General features: G+C 37.6%; 1 protein-coding gene across 2 annotated transcripts in view; it reads left to right on the forward strand.

Moving 5' to 3' along the window:
* RNF128 (ring finger protein 128) overlaps positions 1 to 22,567 on the forward strand; it is a gene marked incomplete at its 5' end in the record, with an annotated part of 97,351 nt that overhangs the window by 69,083 nt on the left and 5,701 nt on the right. For both annotated transcript variants that reach the window (XM_082864631.1, XM_082864630.1), the window contains 4 exons: positions 14,439 to 14,510; positions 18,536 to 18,618; positions 19,511 to 19,607; positions 20,403 to 20,571. In XM_082864631.1, the coding sequence (XP_082720757.1) occupies positions 14,439 to 14,510; positions 18,536 to 18,618; positions 19,511 to 19,607; positions 20,403 to 20,571 (421 nt within the window). The remainder of the gene's footprint in view (positions 1 to 14,438; positions 14,511 to 18,535; positions 18,619 to 19,510; positions 19,608 to 20,402; positions 20,572 to 22,567) is intronic.

Below are 22,567 nucleotides of genomic sequence, written 5' to 3' on the forward strand. Positions count from 1 at the left end.
TACAAGAGACCCACTTCAGACCTAGGGACACATACAGACTGAAAGTGAGGGGATGGAAAAAGATATTCCATGCAAATGGAAATCAGAAGAAAGCTGGAGTAGCAATACTCATATCAGATAAAATAGACTTTAAAATAAAGAATGTTACAAGAGACAAGGAAGCACACTGCATATTGATCAAGGGATCAATCCAAGAAGAAGATATATCAATTTAAAATATATATGCACCCAACATCGGAGCACCTCAATACATAAGGCATCTGCTAACAGCTCTAAAAGAGGAAATTGACAGTAACACAATAATAGTGGGGGACTTTAACACCTCACTTACACCAATGGACAGATCATCCAAACAGAAAATTAATAAGGAAACACAAGCTTTAAATGACACAATAGACCAGATAGATTTAATTGATATTTATAGGACATTCCATCCAAAAACAGCAGATTACACTTTCTTCTCAAGTGTGCATGGAACATTGTCCAGGATAGATCACATCTTGGGTCACAAATCAAGCCTCAGTAAATTTAAGAGAATTGAAATCATATCAAGCATCTTTTCTGACCACAACACTATGAGATTAGAAATGAATTATAGGAAAACAAACGTAAAAAACACAAACACATGGAGGCAAAACAATACATTACTAAATAACCAAGAGATCATTGAAGAAATCAAAGAGGAAATCAAAAATACCTAGAGACAAATGACAATGAAAACATGATGATCCAAAACCTATGGGATGCAGCAAAAGCAGTTCTAAGAGGGAAGTTTATAGCTATACAAGCCTACCTCAAGAAACAAGAAAAATCTCAAATAAACAATCTAACCTTACACCGAAAGGAACTAGAGAAAGAAGAACAAACAAAACCTGAAGTTAGCAGAAGGAAAGAAATCATAAAGATCAGAGCAGAAATAAATGAAATAGAAACTAAGAAAACTATAGCAAAGATCAATAATACTATGAGCTGGTTCTTCGAAAAGATAAACAAAATTGATAAACCATTAGCCAGACTCATCAAGAAAAAGAGAGGACAGAAATCAATAATTTTAGAAAGAAAAAGGAGAAGTTACAACAGACACCGCAGAAATACAAAGCATCCTAAGAGACTACTACAAGCAACTGTATGCCAATAAAATGGACAACCTGGAAGAAACGGACAAATTCTTAGAAAGGTATAACCTTCCAAGACTGAACCAGGAAGAAATACAAACTATGAACAAACCAATCACAAGTGATGAAATTGTGAAATTAAAAATCTTCCAACAAACAGAAGTCCAGGACCAGGCTTCCCTGGTGGCGCAGTGGTTGAGAGTCCGCCTGGCGATGCAGGGGACACGGGTTTGTGCCCCGGTCCGGGAAGATCCCACATACCACGGAGCGGCTAGGCCTTTGAGCCATGGCTGCTGAGCTTGCGTGTCTGGAGCCTGTGCTCCACAATGGAAGAGGCCACAACAGTGAGAGGCCCGTGTACCGCAAAAAAAAAAAAAATGTCCAGGACCAAATGGCTTCACAGGTGAATTCTATCAAACCTTTAGAGGAGAGCTAACACCCATCCTTCTCAAACTCTTCCAAAAAATTTCAGAGGAACACTCCCAAACTCATTCTATGAGGCCACTATCACCCTGATACCAAAACCAGACAAAGATACTACAAAAACAGAAAATTACAGACCAATGTCACTGGTTAATATAGATGGAAAAATCCTCAACAAAATACTAGCAAATAGAGTCCAACGACACATTAAAAGGCTCATACACCATGATGAAGTGGGATTTATCCCAGGGATGCAAGGATTCTTCAATATACGCAAGTCAATGTGATACACCATATTAACAAATGGAAGAAGAAAAACCATATGATCATCTAAATAGATGCAGAAAAAGCTTTTGACCAAATTCAACACCGATTTATGATAAAAACTCTCCAGAAAGTGGGCATACATGGAACCTACCTCAACATAATAAAGGCCATATACGACAAATCCACAGCAAACATCATTCTCAATGGTGAAAAACTGAAAGCATTTCCTCTAAGATCAGGAACAAGACAAGGATGTCCACTCTCACCACTATTATTCAGCATAGTTTTGGAAGTCCTAGCCACGGCAATCAGAGAAGAAAAGGAAATAAAAGGAATACAAATTGGGAAAGAAGAAGCAAAACTGTCAGTGTGTGCAGATGACATGATACTATACATAGAGAATCCTAAAGATGCTACCAGAAAACTACTAGGGCTAATCAATGAATTTGGTAAAGTTGCAGGATAGAAAATTAATGCACAGAAATCTCTTGCATCCTATACACTAATGATGAAAAATCTGAAAGAGAAGTTAAGGAAACAATCCCTTTTACCATTGCAACAAAAAGAATAAAATACCTAGGAATAAACCTACCTAGGGAGACAAAAGACCTGTATGCAGAAAACTATAAGACACTGATGAAAGAAATTAAAGATGATACCAACAGATGGAGAGATATACCATGTTCTTGGATTGGAAGAATCAATATTGTGAAAATGATTATACTATCCAACGCAATCTACAGATTGAATGCAATCCCTATCAAATTACCAATGGCATTTTTTACGGAACTAGAACAAAAAATCTTAAAATTTGTATGGAGACACAAAACACCCCGAATAGCCAAAGCAGTCTTGAGGGAGAAAAACGGAGCTGGAGGAATCAGACTCCCTGACTTCACACTATACTACCAAGCTACAGTAATCAAGACAATATGGTAGTGGCACAAAAAGAGACACATAGATCAATGGAACAAGATTGAAAGCCCAGAGGTAAACCCACCCACCTATGGTCAACTAATCTATGACAAAGGAGGCAAGGATATACAATGGAGAAAAGACAGCCTCTTCAATAAGTGGTGCTGGGAAAACTGGACAGCTACATGTAAAAGAATGAAATTAGAACACTCCCTAACACCATATACAAAAATAAACTCAAATGCATTAGAGATCTAAATGTAAGACCGGACACTATAAAACTCTTAGAGGGAAACATAGGAAGAACACTGTTTGACATAAACCACAGCAAGATCTTTTTTGATCCACCTCCTAGAGTAATGGAAATAAAAACAAAAATAAACAAATGGGACCTAATGAAACTTTAAAGCTTTTGCACAGCAAAGGAAACCATAAACAAGATGAAAAGACAACCCTCAGAATGGGAGAAAATATTTGCAAATGAATCAATGGACAAAGGATTAATCTCCAAAATGTATAAACAGTTCATGCAGCTCAATATTAAAAAAACAAACAATCCAATCCAAAAATGGGCAGAAGACCTAAATAGACATTTCTCCAAAGAAGATATACAGATGGCCCAGAAGCACATGAAAAGCTGCTCAACATCACTAATTATTAGAGAAATGCAAATTAAAACTACAATGAGGTATCACCTCACACCAGTTAGAATGGCCATCATCAGAAAATCTACAAACAACAAATGCTGGAGAGGGTGTGGAGAAAAGGGAACCCTCTTACACTGTTGGTGGGAATGTAAATTGATACAGCCACTATGGAGAACAGTATGGAGGTTCCTTAAAAAACTAAAAATAGAAATACCAAATGATCCAGCAATCTTACTGCTGGGCATATACCCAGAGAAAACCATAATTCAAAAAGACACATGCACCCCAGTGTTCATTGCTGCACTATTTACAATAGCCAGCTCACAGAAGCAACCTAAATGCCCATTGACAGATGAATGGATAAAGAAGATGTGGTACATATATACAATGGAATATTACTCAGCCATAAAAAGGAACGAAATTGGGTCATTTGTAGAGATGTGGATGGATCTAGAGACTGTCATACAGGGTGAAGTACGTCAGAAAGAGAAAAACAAGTATCGTATATTAACGCGTATATGTGGAACCTAGAAAAAGGGTACAGTTGAACTGGTTTTCAGGGCAGAAATTGAGACACAGATGTAGAGAACAAACGTATGGACACCAAGAGAGGAAAGTGGCGGCAGGGTGGGGGTGGGGGTGTGATGAATTGGGCAATTGGGATTGACATGTATACATTGATGTGTATAAAATTGATGACTAATAAGAACCTGCTGTATAAAAAAATAAAATTAAATTTAAAAACTTCTCACCTTTTAGAGAAGGCTTTTGAGAGGGCATTTTCCACTCCTTAATGGGTTATATCTGTTTATCCTTTGGTGACTAAAGGATTAAATATATGACTGATAATCGCTTTTGCTTGTATATACTTGAGAGTGCTGAAATGTCATTTACATATTATTTAATTTTCCTGACTTCTTATTTTTAAAACATAAAGCTTGATGCATATGATGGTTATAACTATCACTAAATATTTAACTGCATTATACCCATTTTGCTGGTAAAAATAATACTGAAACTGAGTAATGAAAATTTACCTTTGTTAAAATTCATTAGAATGTTCAGGAGTGTCTTCCCTCTGAACCATTATGACACATAGTAGATAATGTCAGGCGAACTGATAAATGTATGACCATAAATTTTGATGACCATAATGCCCAATTATAATGGACAGCATATAGTGATCGTATGCCTGACATTCCATAGTATGATGTGTCAGAACACACATCATCCCTGTTTTTGTGCATAGAAAGCTTTTAAACAAGATGAAAAATATCAGTGGGTTGTGAATGAAAATAACATATTAGGCATTATATGGTGGATTCATGTCTTCACTGGGAACAACCCTAACCTAAGACAATGAAGATTACGGAAAACCTTCTGGCATGCTCAAACTAAACTGAGTTTGGAAGTCACCATTATGCACTTGACTCTGGCATGAGACACCCAGCATTTTTGGGATATAGTGAATGTACCTTAACCTTACTCAAGCAGTCCATACTCAGTGGAAACAAGGTATGTGTTGGATTAAACATTGGCCAGTGAAACAAAACAGGGCTCTAGGTGAAAGAGAAGCTGGCCTTCATATAATGGAACAAGCTGAATTTACTTTTAATGAAAACTGTCTTTCAGAAGAAAAGAAGTTACTCTCTGAAATAGATTGGTAGGAATCATCTTCCAAGAGCAGAGAAAAGAATGGGAATCCACTTGGAAAGCTGATAAAAACTTAGTAATATGGTCACACAGACCCAATATATAATGCTAGAGAATGTTAGCACTCAACACTTGGAAAGAGCGTATACTCTGACACAACAGGGTCTGTTAACTATTTTACTCCAAATGGGGACCCAAGTAGTCATGGGGTAATGACCTTCCAATTTTAGTTATGGAAGTTCAGGAAGAGCATCTTTTTTTAAAAAAAAATAAATTTATTTATTTATTTTTATTTTTGGCTGTGTTGGGTCTTCGTTTCTGTGTGAGGGCTTTCCCTAGTTGCGGCAAGCGGGGACCGCTCTTCATCGCGGTGTGTGGGCCTTTCACTGTTGCGGCCTCTCTTGTTGTGGAGCACAGGCTCCAGACGCGCAGGCTCAGTAGTTGTGGCTCACGGGCCCAGTCGCTCCACGGCATGTGGGATCCTCCCAGACCAGGGCTCAAACCCGTGTCCCCTGCATTGGCAGGCAGACTGTCAACCACTGCGCCACCAGGGAAGCCCCAGGAAGAGCATCTTTGAGACACATGCAGAGCCATAAACTTTCTGGGTGAAATTGTAACTTACATTGCTGATCTCTGACTCACCTCTCCGAAAGGATGGACCAAAATAAGATGAGTTATAGGAATAGGAATAATACTGAATGATACCCATGTATTCCCCATGGGAGGGAGACAGCCTTGCTGCACGACAGTCAATGGGAAAACTGTATAATAGTGTGAGTTGAGACAAATGATTGACTTTGTCCTCAGCTAACATGGAACCTAGAAATGACAGAATCATCACCACTGGTGGTAACACTTGTCCATAATAATATCTGGTATGTGGGCAAAGAACAGTTTCTTCTAGGAAGATTTAATAAACACTTCTGTGATACTTCCTGACTTCTTTTGTAACCAGATGAAACTGTATCATAACCATACTGTGATATGGCGTAATACTGGTATTGTTGGTAAGGTTCAACTGCCTTATATAAATACATCTTATGATAATGAAATGTATTGGGAAGCTGAACTAAAACCTCCCCAGGATGTGATACCAATGGAGAGTGACTGGCCTGAGGAAGAATTAGATATAGTTTATTACTTTAAATAGCTCTGTACAAGTTCATCCCAAAGTTCAAGTGGCCATAGATCAAGGGAGTAAAGAGATAATTAAATTGGTACATCAATATAAAGATGTTTTAAATGGTCTTATAGATGGGAAGAATTATTTCTTTGAGCCTATTTTCATCCTTCATTGCCTTCTGCAAGTATTAGATATGGTTATGTTGTTCTTCCTTACTTTATATATAAATGCTGTACTAACTGTAAAAGCCCAAAATGACTGTTTTGTTGTTAAAAAGACCATGATTGAGAGAGAGAGTAGATTGTAAGGAAAGAGACAACACAGTAGATCTAGCTGCTTACTCCTTGAAAGTCTCCAAGGAAACCATGCTTGGCCCTTGGCCAACCCTGGGAATGTGGTCGTCAAATGGTTTTATTTTCTTTGTTTTGTTTTGTTTTGTTTGCTTTTCTGTTTTCTTCCAGTTTTATTGAGATATAATTGACTTATAGCACTGTATAAGTTTATGGTGTACAACACAATGATTTGACTTACATACATCCTGAAATGATTAACACAGTAGGTTTAGGGAACATCCATCGTCTCGTGTAGATACACATTAAAGAAATAGAAAAAAATATTTTTTCCCTTGTGATGAGAACTCCCAGGATTTACTCTCTTAATAACTTTCATTTATAATATATAGCAGTGTTAATTATACTTGTCATGTTGTACATTATATCCCTAGTACTTACTTATCTTATAATTGCAAGTTTGTAGCTTTTGACTACCTTCATCTAATTCCCCCTTCCCCCACCATCCACCTCTGGTAGTCACAAATCTGATCTCTTTTTCTGTAAGTTTGTTTGGTTGGTTTTTGCCCGCGCCACGCGGCATGTGGGATTTTAGTTCCCCGACCAGGGATCGAACCTGCGCCCCCTGCAGTGGAAGCGCGGAGTCTTAACCATTGGACCGCCAGGGAAGTCCCAAGTTTGTTTGTTTTTGAAATATAATTGACCTACAACGCTATGTTAGTTCCTGGTATGTAACACAGTGATTCAATATTTCTATGCATTTGAAAATGATCGCCATGATTGTCTAGTTGTCATTTGTTACCATAAAAGATATTACATAATTATTGACCGTATTCCACACACTGTGCATTTCATACCGGTGACTCATTTATTTTGTAACTGAAACTTGTGCCTCTTTATCTCGCTGTATGCAATGGAATATTACTCAGCCATAAAAAAATGAAATCTTAACCATTTGTGACAACATGAATGGATCTAGAAGATATTATGCTAAGTGAAATAAGTCAGGCAGAGAAAGACAAATACTGTATGATTTCACTTATATGTGGAATCTAAAGAACAAAACAAATGAACAAACGTAACCAAATAGAAACAGAGTCATAGATACAGAGAACAAACAGGTGGTTGCCAGAGGTGGGGGGCAGTGGGGGGAGGAGAGAAATAGGTGAGGGAGATTAAAAGGTACAGACTTCCAGTTACAAAATAAATGAGTCAAAGTGTTCTTTATGTTAGTGATTGATGATTTTGTTATACACATCTGGAGCAACAATCAGGATAAATAATATGCACCTGGTTTTGTTGTTGGGGTCCTGAGTTTGGAGCAGCATGGCCAACTGCTAGCAGAATTATCTAGTGACCAGTCCCCCATCTGAGCCTCAGATCCTGAGACTCAAATTGGCTTCCTGGGCAGAGATATGTAACACATGTCCTTATACTTTGCTGCCAAAGAGATAGCACTCCTGTGTGGTCTCAGATGAGGAAGAACTTAGCTACATTAATATCTTAAAATTTGTCCTTGAACTTAAAGCATGACTAAAAACTATCTGAAACATTTCTGGTTGCATTAAATTTTCTCTACTGTCCTAGTATATGAAATTAACTGGAAGACTTACCAGGTGTTTGCGTGCTGTACCACTATCAATATATACATATTTGTAGTTGGTGCATTTGTATGTATCTGTTCCTGCCTGAATTTGAGATTTAGAGCCCTTTACAAAACCACTGCTTTGGCTCTTGTATAAGAAGAGCAGATTAAACAAATTCTCGTCTGAGTAGGACCTGGTTTTATAGTCTTTCTCTGACTTTCTCACTGGACAAAAGGAAGCTCTTAAAATGGGTCTGTCGGGATTTTTAAAAATATTCACTTACTCTAATAAAGGTTTTGATTGTCTTTCTTTGAAAAATGCTATAATCTGAGTCATAACCTACCTCCTAGGGTAAATTCCCCCTTTTCTGACTGCTCTTTCTTACAGTGCATTTCCTCACACTGTTCACAGGGATCACCTTTGTGTAAGTGGTCTGTACTCCTATTTCTGTAGTTCCATAGACTTATGGAAGCTGTTCTATAGTCTGCACCTCCTCTTTCCTTTAGGAATACTCTCATTCAAATATTATACAGAGGTTTTTTTGGGCTTTATCTTTTTTAATTGAAGTATAATTGACATAGAATATTATATTAGTTTCAGGTGTACAATACAGTGATTCCATGCCTAGGTTTTTGCTGGGGGAAAAAAGTAGATTTCTCTCAGTTCTCATATATCTAAACAGCCACATCACTCAAACTTTGATTTTGTTCACAGGAATGTATCTGAAGAAAAGAATCCTCTTACTATAATCCTTGATTTTAAGTATTCTGTTTTATAAATTCCGAGCCAAATTTTTATTTTTAAAAAGTGGTGAGGGACTTTCCTGGTGGCGCAGTGGTTAAGAATCTGCCTGCCAATGCAGGGGACCTGGGTTCAAGCCCTGGGCCGCGAAGATCCCACATGTCGTGGAGCACCTAAGCCCACGCGCCATAACTACTGAAGCCCGCGTGCCTAGAGCCCGTGCTCCACAACAAGAGAAGCCACCACAATGAGAAGCCCGCACACCGCAACAAAGAGTAGCCCCCACTCAACGCCAACTAGAGAAAGCCTGTGCACAGCAACGAAGACCCAACGGAGCCAAAAATAAATTTTTAAAAAAAGTGGTGACTTAAGAACAGGGAAATATAGTTTGCTTATATCTACCCTCTTTTCTTGCTTTTACATACCCCAATCCACTCCCTCCCCCCACCATCAAGTAATTAGGTTTGACTACGTGCCTAGTGTTATTCATGTGGGTTTCAGTTAAACTAAAAGCTGAATGCTGTGGGACCAAAACCCAGGTGACAAATAACCAGACTAAAACATTTATTTTACTTAGTTTGCTATAAATTCACAGATGAACTAGGTAAAATATCTTTGAGTTCACTGTAATTTAAAAATTGAACATTGTAATATAGGGTAAGAATTGACCTGACTCTTCATTTTCAGTCCACTTAAAGTGTCACTCAGAAACAAAACAACTATACAGCTGAAATTCTTCAGTGACTAGAACCATCCCAGCTTTTGAATAGACTAATGGCATTAAGCTTCTGTTAAGAAAGTTGGCGAAAAACCAAGATGCTTTGAATCAATCTTCTACTCTGCCAAATATTCTTAGACCAGGTATCTCTTAGGATTGGGGAGAGGTGGGTAGAGTCTATTGATATAAAATACCTGTTTAAAAGAGCTCCCCAGGGCTTCCCTGGTGGCGCAGTGGTTAAGAATCCACCTGCCAATGCAGGAGACACGGGTTCGAGCCCTGGTCCGGGAAGATCCCACGTGATGCGGAGCAAATAAGCCCGTGTGCCACAACTACTCAGCCTGAGTTCTAGAGCCTGCGAGCCACAGCTACTGAGCCCGTGTGCAACAACAAAGAGTAGCCCCCGCTCGCCGCAACTAGAGAAAGCCCACGCACAGCAACGAAGACCCAACACAGCCAAAAATAAATTTATTAAAATATATATATATATATATATATATATATATATATATATATATATATATAAGAGATCCCCAAATCACAGTAAGTAGCCAGTTGAGGAAGGATTTGAAGATTGGATAATAGCTGACTTTGAGGGGTTTTTTTCTTATTTCTTTCATTTATCTTCTTCACAAGGAATGTGAAGCCCTTTAAAGGCTTCTTTGCTGTTACACAGTGGAGGAAGTGTGCTATAGTGGAGAGATCATGGACTTTAAAGCCACATAGAACCTGGGCTTGAATTGAATAGCAGCTCTGCAACTAACCAGCTGCCTGGACTTTAGTCAAGCTTCAGAACCTTTTCTTGTCCATAAAATTTGGATATTAAAATACCTATTCCATAAGGTTGTTAATGTTTAAACAAGATGACACATGTAAAAAGCTTAGGGTTAAACCTGACGCATGGCAGGGGCCCAATACATGTTCTCTAAACCTTTATTTTCCCAGATTTGATAGAATAGAAGCTTTTAATGAGTCAAACTTAGATGAGAAAATCATGAAAATCTGTTTTTCTAAACTCCAAAGCTATTCTTTGAGCAACTACTAGGCATTATGGGAATTTTTTTTAAATGATTAAGGACCAGTCTTCCACCTACTCACAATCTACTAGGAGAAAAAGACACATGAATAATACAACTACAGAATATAAGAGGTAGAAACAATGTGCTATTGGAATTTATAGGGTAGGGGAGAATTCTGATATGGTGGAGAGGTACTGAAAAGGTGTCCAAAGTAATTTGTGTAACAAAGTAGATATACTCTTGAAGTTCTGTTTTTTAAGGAATCAAATATAAATTAAAGTTTGCATTGGGGCATATTCTCTTTAAATGTTAAAGCCAGAAGTTTGACTTAAACAAAATTACCCAAACATATATTTAATATAAACTACTTGGTCTTAATTTTGTTCTCATATGTCAGTTTTTAGAGGAATGGATGCATCTTGGGAACTCCTGCTATCAGTGTGACAGTGAAATAGTTTGAGTACTGATGGCAGTTTTAAAAGTGACCTTTATTCAGGTTGTAAAAATACAGTTTGTGCTTCTTAACAAAACCACATGTCGCTCCTCCATATTGAAAGAAATGTCTTTTCTTTATAAAAGCTTGGTAAGAGTTATTGGAAATATTCAAATTGCCCTTTAAAGGATTTTTTAAAATTCTAGGGCTGCTTCATAATCAAGTCCCTTGCTTAGGATCTTCTGGTTTGTTTTTTTTTTTGGATCTTCTGGTCTTAATGTAAGTTCCACTTTTCTCATTCACACAGACTTGGACATTACATTTAAAGTTTGTGTTCAATCCCATCTCTCAAATTAATTTGCATTAGTCTTGGATATAATCAAAGTTGTATAGTTAGCATTCATCCCTGATGAATTGATGAACACTAGCACTGGAGACTCATGCATTTATATTTCGTTGAATATTTTGGAATGAGAAATCAGACTATATAGATTTAATCAGGTAAATACACTAGAGATGTATTACTTCCTTGTGAGTGCATTTCCCCAGTTGTGTCATAGAGCTTGTTACTTAAACCTAAATCAGAAGTGCTCTAAAGACAGGTTGCAAAATGATTGTCAAAGACTTCTTATCAACTACAGTTTTTCCTTGCCCAGTTTTCTCTTGTTGGCTCTATTTTTGTATCATTTGCATTTTTTTCATCTTCGTGTTGAAATAGCTCATGCTTTATAGGAAAAGAAAGTAGTGATGTTTGGAAATCTAGGCCAGGGCTAGAATCCTGTGGGCCTACTGGCTGTTCACTGTAAGGACTGGCCACAATTTGACAGACCGTAGAATCCAGGAGTTGGAAAAACTTCAGAAAGTTTTGGATGGTTGTATCGTAATGGAATCTTGGAATATGAAGAGCAGACTTCCAGTACCAGCCCTATCATTCAGAGGCTGCATGCCCTTTTGGACAAGTTATTTTACTCTTCCAAGCCTCCACTTGCTCAACGTTAAAATGGAAATATCCTCTCCTTTAGGGGATTGTTGTGAGGATTAAATGAGGTAATATATATCAAAAATAATTATAAAATAACTATATAAATGTAAGGAAGTAGTACTAGCTTCCTGCTCCAAGCCACAGTAAACAAAAGATGGCTACCTTGAAGTCAGAGTTAAGTGTTCCCAAACTCTGGGCTTCAGTGGGACTGACACTAACCAACTCTGAGATTTTGAGCACAGCATTCTTTCTCTTTGGGCATCAGTTTCCTTATCTGTCAGATTAGATCTCAGGCTAGGTGAACTCTAAGAGTTTTCCAGCTCTAAAGATCCTAAGTGTATCTCCTTTCACTGTCACTCTATTATTTATTTGTGATGCAAGTGACAGAAGGGAAAATATTTAAGCTCAAAATGAAGTACTGCGCTTCCCTGGTGGCGCAGTGGTTAAGAATCTGCCTGCCAATGCACGGACACGGGTTCAAGCCCTGGTCTGGGAAGATCCCACATGCTGTGGGGCAACTAAGCCCATGCGCCACAACTACTGAGCCTGCACTCTAGAACCCACGAGCCACAAGTACTGAGCCCACGTGCTTAGAGCCCATGCTCCGCAACAAGAGAAGCCACCTCAATGAGAAGCCCGTGCACCACAACGAAGAGTAGCCCCCGCTTGCCACAACTAGAGAAAGCCCGCACGCAGCAATGAAGACCCAACATAGCCAAGAAATAAAATAAATAAGTTTATTTAAAAAATTAAGTACCATCATAATATTCCCCTTGTGAGTGAAATCCATGATTAAGTGTCAAAGAGAGAGTGAAAGGGCTTCGATTAATGCCTCTTTCCTTCTGAGAGCTAGGCCTTCCTATTAACTGTTTCTGTGAGCTATATTTGCCAGTCAGGTAACAATCTGAGAAGTTTCTGCTGCTACTATGCCAGCAAAGAAATATTTTGGCAGTAATGTCCTTGGCATCAAGCCAAATACATTTCACAAAATGATATTTTATAGGAGGCAGGTTTGGGCATTAAGGAATTTCCTCACATATCTACACCCATGGATTATTCCCTTCCAAAATATATTTGCTACAGATATGTATAAATCTGTAATGCTAATTGATGAATAAATAGTACTTTATATTTTCATTTAATAAACATTTTATTGAGTGTCTGCTATCAGCCAGACATTATGCTGGATACTTTACTTAACGTTATCTCTAAATTTCATGTAACCTCAATGTCACCTAGGGGTCTCCCTGCTGGGGATGGAGGTACATACAGGGGGATGAGGAAGTTGTTGACATCCTCACAAGACCTCTGGTTCTGAGCACCTACTTTCTGCTGAATTTCTATAAGTTTGTTCATTTTACAGTACAAAATAGGAAGATTGCTTATCATCTTGCCATGCTGCACATGCTATCTCTCTATTCCATACAGCATTCACCCAGGTGTGAAACCTAGCCCCTTCTTCAATTTACACATATAATATCTTCACTTGAGGCATTCGTGTATGTGGTAGATTTTACTGAAATAGAAGGAAGGTTAATTGTGGCATCACAAATAATTTCAAATTAACACCAAATATCTCATACCACCTGGGAGATTTTTCCTCCCACACAGAGGGATAGTCTCTCATTGATTCCTCTCTTTCTCACTTTTCCCTCACCTTTTAAATTTCCCCCTATACCTTAACCTCACTTCTGATTCAAATATATATATTTGAATATATATATATATATACACACACATATATATACACATATATATACACATATATACACATATATATATACACACACACACACACGTGTGTGTGTATATGGATAGATAGATATAGATATGTATGTAATATTTTAGTCTTTGGTCCCTAAATGAGCCATGGACTTGCCTTTGCATATCCAAACTCATCTAGGTATATGTTCAGTGAAACAAAAAAAAGGCTTACCACTCTCAGAATCCACCCTCCTTACAAGGCAGTAGTGGTTATAAACAGCAATTTTTTTCCCTAATACCAAATAACACTGTGAGGATTGGTATTATCCTCATTTTATAGATGAGTAAACAAGCTCAAAGATTTAATGACTTGTCCAGGATTATTCATTTAGTAAGTGACAAAGTCAGATTTTGAAGCTAGGTCCATTTGCATCCAATGCACTTTCTACCAAACAAGACACGATTCAAAAAAGAAATTGGAAAAGATGTAACTTAAGGTCCTCTGGGCTTTTGAAAATAGGAAAATTGCTTTGAAAATTCATAGCATCCGAATCCATTTGGAATAGGGACGCATAGCTTTACCGTTGTGGCCCCAAAGCTGCTGTTTAAGAAGGTAGGGAAACATAAGGTTTCAGTAATTTAAAAAAATCCTGCTTGGTATCAGATAAATGGGCATTTATTATGGCTAATTAAATTTTATCTTTTAAAATTTACTTAGACATTGACTTTTACCTCATAAATATTTATTAATCCTCTCTACCTTTTTTATCATATTTCTTTTAAAAATACTTTTTCTAATACCTGCTATTTTTTTTATTACAGAGACAATTAAAGGCAGACGCCAAAAAAGCTATTGGAAGGCTTCAACTCCGCACACTGAAACAAGGAGACAAGGTGCATTTATGACTTGTAAATGCTATTTGTTTTAAAGCAGTGCTACCAAGCCATTGTTAAAAGCTAAATGTTCTTCCAAAGTGTGATTTTCATTGGAATTTATAAATCTTATTGATTTTTTAATTTATTTGATGCTGGAGGTAGGCTGAATAATGGCCCCCAAAGACATCTAGGTCCTAATCCCTAGAACCTGTAAATGTTACCTTATATGGCAAAAAGTACTTTGCAGATGTGATTAAGTTAAGGATCTTGAGATGGGGAGATTATCCTGGATTATCCAGGTGGATCCTAAGTATAATCACAGTGTCTTTATAAGAGGGAGGAAAGGGGAGATTTGACTACAGTGCAGTAGGAGATGTGACAATGGAAGCAAGAGGTTGCAGTGATGCAAGAAAGGGGCTATGAGCAATAACAGTAAGAGTATAAGTTTGTGTCATTTTAAGCCACTAAGTTATTGTAATTTGTTACAGCAACAGGAAATTACTACAGTGCTTCAGTACAACTCTACTTGAACATCCATTTTCAGATTTAGCACAATTGAAAACTACCATTGATGTATAAAACACGTATCAAAAAATAGCTATGGAAGTTTGTACTACAATAAGAATATAGCTACAGAACTTATTGAAATAAAAAATACCATTTATAATAGCACCAAAACCATTATATACTTAGGTATAAATCTTACAAAATATGTACAAGATCTATATGCTGAAAAGGGCAAAACATAATGAAAGAAAGAAATCAAAGAAGACCTAAAGAAATGGAGGGATATACCGTGTTCATGGGTTAGAAGACTCTGTCGTCAAGATGTCACTTCCTCCCCAAACTGATCTATAGATTCAATGCAGTTTCAATCAAAATCCTGGTTGCATCTTTTGTAGGAATTGACAAGTTGACTCTAAGTTTATTTGGAAAAGCAAAAGAACTAGAATAACCAAAACAATTTTGATAAAAAACAAATTTGGATGACTCACATTTTCTGAGTTGCAGAATTATTTTAAAGCTACAGTAGTCAAGAAAGCATGGTATTAGGGAAAGGATGGACCTTTAGATCTTTGAAACAGAAGAGACAGTCCAGAAATAGACCCACACATAAATGGTCGATTGATTTTCGACAAAGGTGCAAAAGCAATTCAAAGAAGAAAGGGCAGCCAATTGTTGGCTCTCCATACGCAATGACTGAATATCCATAGGCAAAAAAAAATGAACCTCAATCCATACTTTATACCCTCTGCAAAAATTAACTTGAAATGGATCACAGACTTAAATATAAAACCTAGAACTATGAAATTTTAGAAGAAAACTTTGGAGAAAAATATCTTTGTAGCTTGGGTTAGGCAAAGATTACTTAGATATGATACCAAAAACAAGTCCATTAAAGAAAAAAGAGAAATTTGTTAAAATTAAGAGCTTTTGCTCTTTGAAATACTCTGTTAAGAAACTGAAAAGACGAGCCACAGACTGGGAGAAAATATTTGCAAATCACAAATCTGATAAAGGACTGTATTCAGAATATATAAAGAACTCTCAAAACTCAAGAAGAGAACAGACAGAAGGCAGATGCTAAAAAAGCTATTAATGGGCTTCCCTGGTGGCACAGTCGTTGAGAGTATGCCTGCCGAGGCAGGGGACACGGGTTCGTGCCCCGGTCCGAGAAGATCCCACATGCCGCGGAGCGGCTGGGCCCGTGAGCCATGGCCGCTGAGCCTGCGCATCCGGAGCCTGTGCTCTGCAATGGGAGAGGCCACAACAGTGAGAGGCCCGCCTACCGAAGAAAAAAAAAAAAAAGCTATTAGCTATTAGTGGAAAAATGGTCAAAGCAGACATTTTACCAAAGAAGTATATGGCTGGCAAAAAAGCACATAAAATGATGCTAAACATCATTAGTCATTAGGGAAATACACATTAAAACCACAATGCGATACCCACAGCACATTTATTAGAATGGCTAAGACCAAGAGCTGACTAGATGTGGGACAACTGGAACTCTCATGCATTTTCTGGTGAGAATGCAATGTACAGCCAGTTTGGAAAACAGTTTGGCAGTTCTGTGTGTGTGTGTGTGTGTGTGTGTGTGTGTGTGTGTATGTATAAATTAATTGATTATTGGAGTATAGTTGCTTTACAATGTTGTATTAGTTTCTGCTGTACAGCAGAGTGAATGGCAGTTCTTTATGAAGTCAAATATACACTCTCGAAACAACCCAGCAATCTCACTGCTAGATGTTTACTCATTCACATAAAAACTTGTTCACAATTGTTCATGGCAGCTTTACTGATAATTACCAGAAACTGGAAAGAACCCAAATGTCCTTCAAGTGTTGAATGGATAAAAAAAACTGTGGTACATCCATAGCATGGGGCACTATTTAGCAATAAAAAGGGGGGAATCCTACTGATACATACAACAACATGGATGAATCACAAATGCATTACGTCAAGTGGAAGAAGGCAGACTCAAAGGCTATATAAGGCACAATCCCACGTATAAGATATTCTGGAAAAGCCAAAACTACAGGCACTGAAAAACAGATAAGTGGGTGGCAGAAGATAGTGATAAAAGGAGGGGTTAATTACAGAGGGGTTAATTACTAAGTGGTATAGAGGAATTTGTTGGGGTACCAGGACTATCCTGTATCTTGACTATGGTGGTGATTAAGTGACTGTATGTTTCTCCAAACTTGAAAAACTGTATACTCAACATTTAGAGTGAATTTTATTGCATGTGACTTATACCTTAATTTATTTTAATGGAAAAACATAGCCATAGAACTTGTGGCATTGTGTAAATTCTAAAACCAGGAAGAGGTTTAAATCAGTGCTACATGTTTCTCTTTGTACTGTTCCTCTTTGGTTGACTTTATTCTTTTACTTTATTTGTTTATTTGTTTGTTTGTTTTGGCTGCACTGAGTGGCTTTGCAGGACTTTATTCTTTTACTTTATTTATTTGTTTGTTTATTTACTTACTTACTTACTCACTCACTCACTTATATACTTACTTACCTACTTTGGCTGCACCGAGTGGCTTTGCAAGATCTCAGTTCCCCAATGAGGGATTGAATCCGGGCCACAGCAGTGAAAGCCCGGAATCCTAACCACTAGACCACCAAGGAACTTCCTTCTTTTACTTTTTTTTAAAAAAATTATTTATTTATTATTTTTGGCTGCGTTGGGTCTTTGTTGCTGTGCGTGGGCTTTCTCTAGTTGTCTAGGTGTGCGGGCTTCAGTAGTTGTGTCTCGCGGGCTCTAGAGCTCAAGCTCAGTAGTTGTGGTACATGGGCTTAGCTGCTCCGCAGCATGGGGGATCTTCCCGGACCAGGGCACGAACCCGTGTCCCCCGCATTGGCAGGTGGATTCTTTTTTTTTTTTTTTTTTTGCGGTACGCGGGCCTCTCACCGCTGTGGCCTCTTCTGTCACGGAGCACAGGCTCCGGACGCGCAGGCTCAGCGGCCATGGCTCACGGGCCCAGCCGCTCCGCGGCATGTGGGATCCTCCCGGACCAGGGCACGAACCCGTGTCCCCTGCATTGGCAGGCATACTCTCAACCACTGCACCACCAGGGAAACCCGGCAGGTGGATTCTTAACCACTGCACCACCAGGGAAGCCCCTTTCTTTTACTTTTTAAAGTCTAAATATTTTATTTTATTTTCCAACTTCAATTACATAATACACAGTGTTATTGACTGTAGTCACCATGTTTTACATTAGATCTTCAGACCTTATTCATCTTATAGTTGAAAGTTTGTACCCTTTTATTAACTTCTCCCTATTTCCCCCATTCCTCAGACCGTGGAAACTACTTTTCTACTCACTCTTTCTATGAGTTTGACTCTTTTTTTAGATTCCAATTAAGTCTAGATAATTTTAAACTGCTTATTGAAACAGTCGTTTTAGTGATGTGATGCTCCTTCTTCTGTAGGAATTTATGTAATTTATTAAATACATGTATATTCTGATTTTGCTCTGTAGTTTAATGTATTTTTCTTATCCATCTGAATAACAATAACTATTTGCTCTTAGGAAATTGGCCCTGATGGAGATAGTTGTGCTGTGTGTATTGAACTATATAAACCTAATGATTTGGTGCGCATCTTAACCTGCAAGTAAGTTTGATTTTCTTTTTTGTCGTCAATAAGAATAGCTGACTTACAAAAATGATTGTAGTGGGGGAAACTATTTCGAATGTTTCCAATTTGATGTAAAGAAAGTGTTTATTTTTAACTTCTTTTCATTTAAATATAGGTGATTGCTTTATTTTTAATGTCATTAGAAGTGGTATAAGGCTAATTATACAATATTTCCATAATCTGGTACAATTTGGAAACTAGTTCCGTAAAAGACTTAAGAACCTAGCCAGCATCACTGTTTATTTAATTGTGTGTGTGTGTGTGTGTGTGTGTGTGTGTGTGTGTGTGTGTGTGTGGTACTGGATTATTTAATTCAAAATAATTCTACCAATCCTATTGAGAAAAAAATAAAATCAATTTATGAGCACCTATTTGGAAGTCTTCATTCTTTAGCTTTTTATTATCCGTCTCCCGGAAGTTGTTCTTAACACTCTTCCTTTTAGCTATTAAATAGTGGCATTCTTGGAGCTTATCACATTGCCTAAAGTATCGGAATTATGTTACACTCAATACTTTATTGTACTATATTATTGAGAATGACTAACTGTACTATTTTATAGTTAGGGAATAACAAAATAATTAAGATCCGAATTACTGAACAAAACCTTAGGTCAGGTAACATCTTAGCAATTTTTCAAGTAAGTGGTATTGAAAATAGTTTTTATGAAGCTAGAGTAATGAGGCTATATTTAAAAGTACCGTATTATGAAATTTCCAAATTTTGTTTCTGTAATAGTGTGTTTAAAAGGAAAAAAAAGGCATCCGTTAAAAGACTAAGTAAACTTATAGGGTAACCCGTTAGTATATTAGGCAAAGTGTTGCTAGTTCACAACTGATAACCAAAATATGTGTTTTTTTCCTTCATTAGCCATATTTTCCATAAGACATGTGTTGACCCATGGCTATTAGAACACAGGACTTGCCCCATGTGCAAATGTGACATACTCAAAGCTTTGGGAATTGAGGTAAATATTGCTAAACTATTTATACGAAGGAACTTAAGCAGTGTGTTATTTATATATCTGGGCTTTCAGGAAAAAAATCCTTATTTTTTAGCTACATAATGTGCTAGACTTATGGTTTATACCAAAAATTGGACCTACTTACATCATAGTGACAGAGAAGTACCATGTTGGACCACCTCCATTTTCCTCCTTCTTCCCTCTCCTCAAATGTATTTATTATTTGGTCAGAATTGGAAGTGATGACCCCAACTGACTTCTGATACCCCTTGCTGTTTTTTACTCTCTTACTATTGCATAGCAATCAAACTTGTTGTTAACTGAGCATGTAAAGTTTGAGAGAGTATAATAAATATTAAGTTATATTTCGTAAATGAAAAAAAAAACTACCTATTTCACAGTACACACAACAGAAAGTCAAGCTCAACAAACTCTTCCTGACTTGAGGAGATATACAGACGACAGTGATTCTCAAAACCCCTAGGAGACAGCATAGGAATGTTTTTTGAGTGCCTTCCTTGTATCAGGCATTATATTATGAAGTGTTCACCCAGATAAACATGTCAGATGTTGATGGCAATCTGCCTGTAACATCTTTCACCCCATTGGACCCAATTACTCCAACTGCTCTGGCTGGGACCTGCAAGAAATTTTTGTGATCATCAAAAATGAATTGTAGGTTTAAAAGGTTAAGAAGCATTGCTCTAATAAGTCACCTATGAAGAAACTTTGTAATGATACGTCAAGGAAAAACGTATACTCTGAGAGCCTCTTAATGTGTTTAAATGCTTTCCGCAGGTGGATGTTGAAGATGGATCAGTGTCTTTACAAGTTCCGGCATCCAACGAAGCATCCAATAGTGCCTCTCCTCATGAAGAGGATAATCGCAGTGAAACTGCATCGTCGGGATATGCTTCAGTTCAGGGCGCAGATGAACCGCCTTTGGAGGAACATGTGCAGTCAGCAAGTAAGCACCATGCTGAGGGGCAGTGAGTGCCCCACAAATGATCCATTGGGGATTAGACACCAGGCAGAGTACTCCTGCTTTTTAGCATTTATTCATTCATCCATTAACACATTCCAGGTTTTTTCTAGTAACAATGATGCAATGCAGGATGCACCCCTACCTTAACTTAATATACACATTCGAATGTACCTGAAACAGATGAAATGCATTAAGAGTGGGGATTATTCACAGAAGAAAAAGATTTTTTTATTGGAAAGCTTCTCTCCAATGCATTTAAGTGTTGGCTTATTAACTTAGGCTAAGGGAGAAACTTTTCAACTTTAGAAGCCATTGTTTATTGCATATCAATCAGAACTTAAGATAAAGAATTCCTGGAATTATAAAACAGAATTTAATTTCCAAAAGCTTGATTTATACACAACTTCTCCAGAACGCATTTTTTGCACAGATCAGAAACTGTGTTTAAGAATGATGTGCTGCCACCTGTTGATTATTTGCCATGAAGTGAACAAACTGTAGAAACTAAAATTGAATGTATTAATTTCAAAATTCATGTGAATCAGTATTAGCAACTTAGTAATGTCATACCAGTAGAGAGATTTTAGGGAATTCTGTTACTTTTTTCCTTAGAGAAAACCCATATACAAATTACTTTCCCTTTCTTTAACTTCCACCTTTTTCATGGTTTTTGTTGGTTTGATAGTTTTTCCTCTATCCTCATTTTGAGATAACCTAATTCTGGCATAAAAGTAGAAGGAAAATGAAATGTCAAGATGACTTGTAAAAGTTTCAGCTTCCTATGACATGAACCTTTGTCCTTGGTAGGCTTATCAGTTGCATAGATACCATTTCTACAGAAGTCACGAGGAATACCATCATGCAAACGCAAACCTCATGTTGTAATCTAATCTTTGGACATTTCCTAGAGTACAAAGTAGTCATAAGAATCTTAATAATCTGTGCTCTGTTCTACCTATAATAGATAATCATTGTCTATTTGCCCCAGATGAATTTTTGGTTCCTGTAACTGTGGTAATAGAATTCAGTGAAGATAAAGGACAGTGTATGGGATAATTCAGTTTAGCAGCATTGGTGGTTCAGTGGTAGAATTCTTGCCTGCCATACGGGAGACCTGAGTGTATGGGATAATTCAGTTTATTGTCAGACCAGTTTAAAAAAAGAAAAAAGTCCCAACCTACTTTTTTTGTGTTCTATTCTTGTGGGGGAGGGTAGAAGGCAGAACAGTTTTTGCAGAGAATTTGCGAAGCAAATAAAATGATGATCCATGTTCCTTCTCCTGTATTCTTTATCTCCATGAATGGTAGTAACACCTACCCGGGTGCGTCAAACCAGAAACTTAGGTAGATCCTAGATCCTTCCCTCTCCCCTTCCTACTGATTCAATATCATTTTTCCTCTAAACCATCCCCTAATTTCCAACCTTAATTCAACAGTCATAGTTTGAGCCACTATCTTCTCTCTGCCCATTCCTTCTACTCTTCCTCCCCCAGGAAATTGGGGAAGCCCAGTCCAACTCCTGTTCCTCCTTTAAAACTTGCTCCCCTTTGAGAAGCCTCCTTTGACTCACCTGTGTGGTCCTACTGTCTAGGACTGTCTAGTTTGGTAGAACTTCTATCATTGCATTTATTGCACTGAATTGTATTAAAACCTTAAAAAGTCCCTTTGGGTAGGGACAGTGTCTTATTATTCACTATCGTATACCCAAGCACCTAGCACAGACTGCCTGCCACGTAGTAAATACTCAAATTAAGTGTTGAATGAGTGACCACATAGAATAGATTTAATTTTATCTATGATTATATATTAATAGTTTGGGCATTATGCCTATTAGCCATTGATTATTATGGTGATAGTTGTGATTTAAATAACTTTGTAAACATACAATTGATTAGTTCATGCCTGTGTGTTCCATCATTGTGCTGAATTTTATCAGAGCACTGATTTTCAAACGTAAGCATACATTGAGTCACCTGGAG

The sequence above is a fragment of the Leucopleurus acutus genome (assembly GCF_964270905.1).
Source record: "Leucopleurus acutus genome assembly, chromosome: X".
Classification (NCBI taxonomy): domain Eukaryota; kingdom Metazoa; phylum Chordata; class Mammalia; order Artiodactyla; family Delphinidae; genus Leucopleurus; species Leucopleurus acutus.